This window comes from Oryctolagus cuniculus, chromosome 5, assembly GCF_051225735.1.
Source record: "Oryctolagus cuniculus isolate XC-2025 breed Fujian yellow rabbit chromosome 5, ASM5122573v1, whole genome shotgun sequence".
NCBI classification, from domain to species: domain Eukaryota; kingdom Metazoa; phylum Chordata; class Mammalia; order Lagomorpha; family Leporidae; genus Oryctolagus; species Oryctolagus cuniculus.
The window spans coordinates 136,069,959-136,078,787 of NC_142871.1; the positions used below are offsets into that span (position 1 = coordinate 136,069,959).

Sequence of the window (8,829 nt, forward strand, 5' to 3'; positions counted from 1 at the left end):
AGTGCCTGGTGCTGAAGTGTGAGGTGAAGTCTGGTGTCTACATCTCTTCCTTCTGTCATGCACAGGGTCTCTGTCCCCACACCATCTGCTTGGGTGGGGGGAGGGGTGACGTGGGTCATGCAAAACAGTGCTTCCTACTCTCTTCAGTGTGGCTCTTATTTCTGTGCTACACCTCCGGTGCTGTAATTTCTAACCTGAACGTATTTTTTGTGCATGGATAATTGTTCAAATTTGTGTTTCTGCAGGCTGACAAGTGCTGGAGGGCCCTATCCTGTCATCTTGCTGACTGCAGCCCCCAGCACTGTCTTATTTTCTATTTTTTGCAGTATTTTATTCTTTTGAGAATCTTATTCATATTCCTTTTCTTTTCACATGACTCTCCTGGCTTTCGGGAAAGTGTACTCTCCAGGGTATTTTCTTTTTAAATTAAATTTTAATTTATTTATTTGAGAGGTAGAGTGACAGACACAGAGAGGGAGAGACAGAGAGAAAGCTCTTCCACCTGCTGGTTCACTCCCCAGATGAGCAGCCAGGTCTGGGTCAGGACAACGCCAGGAGCCAGGAGCTTCTTCCAGTCTCCCATGTGGGTGCAGGAGCTCAAGCATCTGGGTCATTTTTCACTGCTTTCCCAGGCCGTAAGCAGAGAGCTGGAATGGAAAGGGAGCAGCCGGGACTCGAACCAGCACCCATATGGAATGCTGGTGCTGCAGGCAGAGGCTTAGCCTACTACACCACAGAGCCGGCCCCCTCTAGGTTATTTTCTATGTCTTCTGTTCCTTGATAACCCACTAACTCCTCTGGAGGCACGCTTCAGAATGCTGTCCACTCTCCTTTGTTTTATACACCCAGCGGCAATGGCAGCGCCTCCATGGGAAGGGACACCCGTTGGTCAGAGCAGGCAAGGGGCAGCACGAGATCAAGACAGCAGGATACACAATGGGCAACCTGCCCAGCTATTCTAGGACCCCATACAATGTGGAGTACCTTTTCCCTTCTTCCAGCCCATTTCCCAGTAGCCTGAGCTACTGTCAGTGATTCTGCAGTAAACAATTCTTGAATGATATAATGCAATTCTATGGTGTTCTACCCGGCACCTAATGATGCAAAGCTCTCCTGTCTTGATTGGTTGTTAGTCTGAGGAGTTTCCAATCTCGGGAAGGCAAGAAAGTGATCTCTACTCTTAATGAATTTTTTGTTGATGGAGTGATGTGGGGCAAGCTCTGAACAAGCTAATGAATTCGCTATCTTCTTTTATTTTTTTCTCTCCAGAATGGATTCCAAGTGGGTTCCCTGGGTGGTGGCTCTGCTGGTGAATCTGATCAGGCTGGATTACTCCATGACTCAAGGAGACTCTCCAGGTAAGAGCAGTCTTTTGTTCAGGGTGTGCATGCTACAGTTGTCCTGGGGAGGGATGACTTTTCCTATAGATTCAGGTCATAGACTGGACCGGAAGTGGCTTCTGGTTTCAAAGAGCAGTGCTCACCCCGCTGACAGTATTGAAGAGTACCCCTTCCCTTCTTTCCACCCATGCTGGTCTGCTGGGAGAAGGGACACAGATTCAAGGAGTAGGGAGGCAGGGAGGAGGAAAGCGTTTAGCCTTGTTTAGATTCCTTATTGTATCAGTGTCAGCCATGGGAGCAGTAGAAGCTGATGCAGTGTGAGAGTGGCTGCCACTCTTCAACCAGGAGTTTATTGTGGTGATTATGACTGTCTCTCTATTTATCTAAAGGCAGTGTTTGTGGACACCTGAAATTGAAAGGTGATTTCTTCTGTCATTTATTAGAATCTTGCTTTTTGCATAGAATTGTAGTGCAGTTTAAGTACGAGTGCGGGTTGTCATTTGTTATTTTCTGGCTGAGGACACTGGCAGTGCAAACATGAAGCAATCTGAGAGCATGAAAGCACATATCTATAAGCAGAAAACAGGATGCAGTGTGCTAAGAACAGAATGCCCTTTGCATATAGGAGTTTTGTTAAAAACGAAACAGGAACAAACCTACGGGGAGGGGATCATCCTTCTTAGAGAACAGAAACCACTCCGAATTTATAAAGTGTCCATTAAGCAGAACACCTGGAAGAAAATCAGATTTTAAGTGTTGATGGAAAATTCAGATTTCCCACCCTGAATCAGACTGTAAAGGGAGATGGAGAAGTATGTAAATGGTGAGGAACAGGAGGTTGAGCTCTCCCCTGAGACTGGCTTCTGAGAAGGAGGGAGGGAGGGAGGGGGGAGAGAGAGAGAGAGAGGGAGAGAGGGAGAGAGGGAGAGAGAGGGAGGGGGGAGAGGGAGAGAGAGGGAGGGGGGAGAGGGATAGATGGAGAGGGAGAGAGAGAGAACAGAAACCATTCCGAGTTTATAAAATATCCATTAAACAGAACACCTGGAAGAGAATCAGATTTTAAGTGATGATGGAAAATTCAGATTCCCCCCCTGAATCAGACTGTAAAGGGAGATGGAGAAGTATGTAAATGGTGGGGAACAGGAGGTTGGGCTCTCCCCTGAGACTGGCTTCTGAGAGGGAGGGAGGGAGGGGGGAGAGAGAGAGAGAGAGAGAGAGAGGGAGAGAGAGGGAGAGAGGGAGAGAGGGAGAGAGGGAGAGAGAGGGAGAGGGAGAGAGAGGGAGAGAGGGAGAGAGGGAGAGAGGGAGACAGGGAGAAAGAGGGAGAGGGAGAGAGAGGGAGAGAGGGAGAGAGGGAGAGAGGGAGAGAGGGAGAGAGGGAGAGAGGGAGAGGGAGAAAGAGAAGGAGAGGGAGGGGGAGAGGGAGAGGGAGGGAGAGAGAGACATGAGCATGGTTGTGGGGGTCATCCTATGGCTCAGCTGGGTATTTCTTTTTTTTTTATTTTATTTTATTTAATGAACATAAATTTCCAAAGTACAGCTTATGGATTACAATAGCCCCCACCCCATAACTTCCCTCCCACCCACAACACTCCCCTCTCCCACTCCCTCTCCCCTTCCATTCACATCAAGATTAATTTTCAATTATCTTTATATACAGAAGATCAATTTAGCATATATTAAGTAAAGATTTCAACAGTTTACACCCACACAGAAACACAAAGTGTAAAATACTATTTGAGTACTAGTTATAGCATTAATTAAACACCTAAGAGTAATTGTGTATTAATTACAGAATTCAACCAATAGTTTTAAGTAGAACATAAAAAATACTAAAAGGGTAAAATATTAAGTTCTTTTTTTTCTTTTTCTTTTTTTTTGTTTTGTTTGTTATATAGTTTTTTTTTATTTAATAAATGTGAATTTACAAAGTGCAACTTTTGTATTGTTGTGGTTCCACCCCCCCACCTCCCTTCCTCCCGTGGCCCTCCCCTCTCCCACTCCCTCTCCCATCCCGCCCTTCATCGAGTTTCATTTTCAATTACCTTCATATACTGAAGATCAACTTAGTATATACTAAGCAAGGATTTCAACAGACTGCACCCACACAACCGCACAAGGTATAGGGTATTGTTCGACTAGTAGTGTTGTTTTTAAGTTTCATAGTAAAACACATTAAGGACAAGAGATCCTGCATGGGGAGCATGAACCCAGTGACTCCCGTTGTTGATTTAACAATTGGCACTCTTATTTATGATGTCAGCAATCACCCGAGACTCTTGCTATGAACTGTCTAGGCTATGGAAGCCTCTTGAGTTCACCGACTCTGAACTTGTTTAGTCAAGGCCGTATCACAGTGGAGGTTCCTTCCTCCCTTCAGAGAAAGGCACCTCTCTCCTTGATGGCCTGTTCCTTCTGCTGGGGTCTTGTTCACCAGGATCTTTCATTTAGATTGTTTTTTTTTTGCCACCGTGTCATGGCTTTCCATGCCTGTGAGATCTCATGGACCTTTTAGCCAGATCCGAATGTCCCAAGGGTTGATTCTGAGGCAGGAGTGCTGCCATTCTATGAGTCTGCTGTGTGTCCTGTTTCCCCCGCAGGATCATTCTCTCCCTTTTAATTCTATCCTTCATTATTTTCAGCTGGGTATTTCTTGGAGAGGCTCTGAACTTAGAAATGAAAGTAAATTTACAACTTAAGTTCGATATAATTATCCTTCGAGTCATTCCTGACTACCTACGTGATTATCTTGACCTGAATTTCCTTTCATTGCTGTTGTTCTCAAGTGCATAGAACTGAGTTAATCCTACCCGGTTCACAGCTCATTCAGTCATTGCCCACAACAACACTCTCTCCTTTCTTCCCCTGTCTCCCTTCTCACTCCCTCCGCTACAAAGAGATCCACCCCAAATGTATCTGGGATGTCTTTAAGTATGAGGGTGGCTTTTAGAAACATATCATTGTTTAAAGTTTATACACAGGCGACACATTTCATTGTTCTACCTATGCAGTTTTGAGAACCTGATGACACTTTCCACCCGACCCTCCCTACCTTCCTCTCCTGGGTTGCATCACCTTCTGTTTCTTTTCTCAGCGCTGTGCTTTTGAGCACTCTGAGGTCAAAGGTCTTCCTCTGAAATCCCTGTGATCTGACATAATTCATCAGGCAAGGAATTGTCCAGGTGGGGGCTGGTTCATGGTTCTTTTCATTTTCCAGAAGATTTTGTGATTCAGGCAAAGGCTGACTGCTACTTCACCAACGGGACAGAGCAGGTGCGGTTTGTGGTCAGGTTTATCTTTAATTTGGAGGAGTATGCACACTTTGACAGCGACGTGGGGATGTTTGTGGCACTGACGGAGCTGGGGCAGCCTGATGCTGAGTCGTGGAACAATCGGCCCGACATCCTGGAGAGGAGCAGAGCGTCTGTGGATTTTCTCTGTAGACGCAACTACAGGCTGGGGGCTCCCTTCACTGTGGGGAGAAAAGGTGAGGTGCATGGGGAGGGTCTGGTGGGGTTCAGGAACCTGCCCCCTGAGAACCTGGCCAGCTGGCTTCTTCCTTGTGAATGGCAATTTTCTGCTTCAAGATCAATGGGTTTGTGCAGGCAGGGGAATCTGTGAGGATGACCTGCCCCCAAGGGTGTCTCACCCAGCATCCTCACTGGTCGGGTCACTGTGGTCCTGGTCTCAGATCCCCAGGGCCCTCAGGGACTTTGAAGACAGCATAGTCTCAGACAGGAGCAGCTATCGGGAGCACCTGATGAAGTCTAAATCCTTTTTGAGGACATCGATATCTCCCATCTCGGAGCCTTGGGCACTGAGATTTTCCTGTGTTCCCAGTTTTCTTTTTCTTCTTCTTTCTTTATTTCTTTTTTTAAAAAGATTTATTTATTTATTTGAAAGTCAGAGTTACACAGAGGGAGATGGAGAGGCAGAGAGAGAGAGAGAGATGGAGAGAGAGAGAGAGAGAGGTCTTCCATCTGCTGGTTCACTACCCAAATGGCTGCGATGGCTGGAGCTGGGCTGATCTGAAGCCAGGAGCAAGGAGCTTTTTCTGGGTCTCCCACGTGAGTGCAGGGACCCAAGCACTTGGGCCACCTTCCATTGCATTCTCAGGCCATAGCAGAGAGCTGGTTCGGATGTGGAGCATCTGGGACTCAAACTGGAGCCCATATGGGATGCCGGCACTGCAGGCGGTGGCTTTACCTGCTATGCCACAGTGCTGGCCCCTCCCAGTTTCCATTCGAGTGATCTGGGAGAGAAATCCGGGGTAGTAACAGCCCTGAAAGAAGCCCTATCTTCACGGTGTCTCATTTTCTGTCCCTTCCTAGTGCCACCAGAGGTGACAGTGTACCCAGAGAGGACCCCGGTCCTGCGGCAGCACAACCTGCTGCTCTGCTCTGCGACGGGCTTCTATCCGGGGGACATCAGAGTCAGGTGGCTGCGGAATGGACAGGAGGAGAGAGCTGGGATCATGTCCACTGGCCTTATCAGAAACGGAGACTGGACCTTTCAGATCACGGAGATGCTGGAAATGACTCCTGAGCTTGGAGACGTCTACACTTGTCTCGTGGATCACCCCAGCCTGCTGAGCCCCGTTTCTGTGGAGTGGAGTGAGAATTAGTTGCTTGTGCACTCTGGGCTCAAGGCAGGGTCATATGAGCTACTGTGGGGGCCCAGTCACCTCTCCATTAATCTTGGTCACAGGGTGACTTCTGGAGCCCTTGGGTTAGGCTGGGAGGCAACACGGCAGACTCCCATCCTCTCATCTTCTCATAGACAAGGAGGGCTCATCACATCGTTACTTGCTTCCCTGGGATCGAGTCGCCTCTTGCTGGTCTTAGTGTTTAGGGGGCATGCTTATTGGCTATTCAAACCAGCGACACATGGAGGGCAGCTCCAGTGGTGCAAGCGTTGGCCTCGAGAACCATTTCTAAGTTTATTTCTTCTCTAAATAGCTCTAGATTTGGTATCCAGTGCAGGCTCTGGGATTTCGTAAGATGCACAACATATTGGGAGCGTCTGCTAACTAAAGACCTCTTTCCCACAGGGCCTCAGTCTGAATATTCTTGGGCAAAGATGCTAAGTGGAGTTGCAGGCTTCCTGTTTGGGCTGATCTTCCTTCTGGTGGGAACCATCATTCATATCAGGGCTTGGAAAGGTAATGACCTCTGACCTCTGAGAGAACCCCGCCACCTGCCTTGGGACTTCCCCAACTTCCCACTTCCCTTAAGCATCAAAGAGTTGAGACAGACGTGGCTGGCTGTACCTCTTAAGGGTCCCCAGGGCAGGTTTTCCTAAAGCCGGCAGTATCCTGGGCTGAGTGTGGCCGTCCTTCTTCCCCGAGGACAAGCACAATGTTTAGTCCTAATGAGGGCATTCCACCCTTCTCTCTGCTCTGTGTTTTCTAGGATATGTGGAGACACAGCTCTCTGCTGCTGCTGAGGTACTGTGTCCAGTTCCTTGTCTTTGGGTGACAAATCACTCTCTCATTCTTTGGTCAGAGGGAGAGACCATGGGGGTGCTGGAGGGCTAGGGTGGCCCTGGTGGGGCGGGGTTGTGTCTTGAGCTCCTGGAGTGTGGGCGGGTGGTCTCACAGGACCTTTCTCACTGCTCCCTCAGGTCTCTTAGGGCTGTTTTCCCACCGCAGCCGTACTAAGGTGTTCTTCCACCATAGACTGAAGTGAATGGCCCTGGACCCGAAGCTACACAAAGGACGGTTGTGAAGCCAGTGTTCTGGGAGTGACTCTTCTCCATGCTCCCTGGACGAGTTCTGAATTGATTGTAGAGTTTTGTGGCCTGAGATCATGCATCCCCTACCTACCACCCTTCTTCCTTCTACTCAGGTATTCCATTAGCCTCACCCACAAGGACACTCCCCAGAAACCCTTCTAGAAAGACAGCGTTCCTTCCAGACCCACACTGCCTGCTTCCCTGTGGTCCAGCCTAACCCTGTAAGCCATGATCCCCTGATGCCTTCCAGCTGCATTCTCCTCAGTTTTCAGAAGACAGTGCTCAGAGTCGCTGTTTTCCACTCTATTTTTCACCAAAGTATTTTATTGTAAAATAAAACAGATATGGGTAATATTCAAAATGTGCAATTTGATGAATTATTTATGGAAAAGCCCCTTTAATCACCACTCTAGTCAAGAAACAGAATTTTAGGGTGGGTGTTATGGCACAATGGGTTAAGGCTGTGCCCCATAGCAGAGTGCCCACTTTGAGTCCTGGCTCCTCCATGCCTCCGATCCCACTTCCTGCTAATGCACCTGGTAGGCAGGCAGTGGCTGAGGGCCCAGGTGCTTGGGTTCTGGCCACCCCCGTGGGAGACCTGGATGGAGCTCCTGACTCCTGGCTTTGGCTTGGCCCAGCTTCAGCTCTTGCATGCATTTGGAGAGGGAGCCAATGGAAGATCTCTCTCTCTCTCTCTCTCTCTCTCTCTCCTTGTCTGTTCCACTCTCTCTGTCACTCTGCCTTTCAAATAAATAAATGAATAAATCTTAAAAAAAAGGAACAGAAGTTTTTGATCACTGCAGAGGTCTCCAGGAGCCTCATATCAATGACAACTCCTCACCTTTCCTAAAAACTACACATCACCTGGCTTTGATGGTTACGTCTTTCTGTGTTGACTTCAGCTATGTGTTCCTGGAGACCACACTTGGTCCTTTCTCCTTTTGTGGTGTTAGCAACCATCAGTGCTAACTGCTTGGGTCTGTTAACGACTGGAGGTTGCAAGAACAGCTGTATTCGAGATCTGACATTTCTTCTTCATTTGTGTCTTTTGTTACTTCTCCCAGTGGCACAGTGGAAAGGCAGGATCAGAGTTTGACTGGGGCCATTAGCTGCTTTGCAAGGTTCTGGATTGATTTCCTGCTGAAATCCCCAGAAGATCAGTCGGGTCTTATTTTTAATTTTTGTGTCACTACCAACTGCAAGACTGGAATGGATTTGATCGGTTTTAGTTCACTGCAGTGCTTACCCTTGTGGAGACTCAGATGTCTCCTTTTCGTGAGTGGAAGCCTCTGTAAGTGGCTATTTGTTTTCACCGACAAAAATGAAATGGGCTCTTCTGATACAAGTCTTCTGATTGTTATCTGGTCTGATAGAACGTTCCAGCTTTGTCTGTATGTAGTTTTTCTGCTCAGACCTGGAATCAGCCATTTTCCAGAAAGCCCTCACTTAGTTTAGTGAGAAATGTCATTTAACACTGTAATTCAGAGTTAGGCTTTGGTTATTGTGATGGACCTTTTCAGTAGATTAATTTGTTTTAAATTAATCTCTTTAATTACTTGAAGGATTTAATAATTTTGATCTCTTAAATTAAGACATTTTAGTTGACATTTAAAAATTCTACATGTGTATGGGTTACCATGTAATATTTTAATACAAGTGTATATTATGTAATGTGAAATAAGCCTATACATTTATCTTTTCTTTAAAGATTTATTTTATTTATTTGAAAGACAGAGTTACAGAGAGAGGTAGAGAC

The 8,829-nt window shown here is 47.1% G+C and overlaps 1 protein-coding gene across 3 annotated transcripts; it reads left to right on the forward strand.

Moving 5' to 3' along the window:
• Positions 1-1,176: 1,176 nt before the first annotated feature.
• LOC100351416 (HLA class II histocompatibility antigen, DO beta chain) lies at positions 1,177-7,434 on the forward strand. Of its 3 annotated transcripts, none has more exons than XM_008262758.5 (6): positions 1,177-1,358; positions 4,558-4,827; positions 5,672-5,953; positions 6,391-6,501; positions 6,752-6,786; positions 6,963-7,434. In XM_008262758.5, exons 1-6 carry the CDS (start codon positions 1,271-1,273, stop codon positions 6,969-6,971), a joined length of 795 nt encoding a protein of 264 aa, XP_008260980.4. In that variant the 5' UTR covers positions 1,177-1,270; the 3' UTR covers positions 6,972-7,434. The 3 variants fall into 3 exon arrangements, with proteins under 3 accessions (XP_008260980.4, XP_089190234.1, XP_089190235.1); XM_089334108.1 differs by having other exon boundaries at positions 4,561-4,827; XM_089334109.1 differs by having other exon boundaries at positions 4,670-4,827.
• The last annotated feature ends 1,395 nt before the right edge of the window (positions 7,435-8,829 follow it).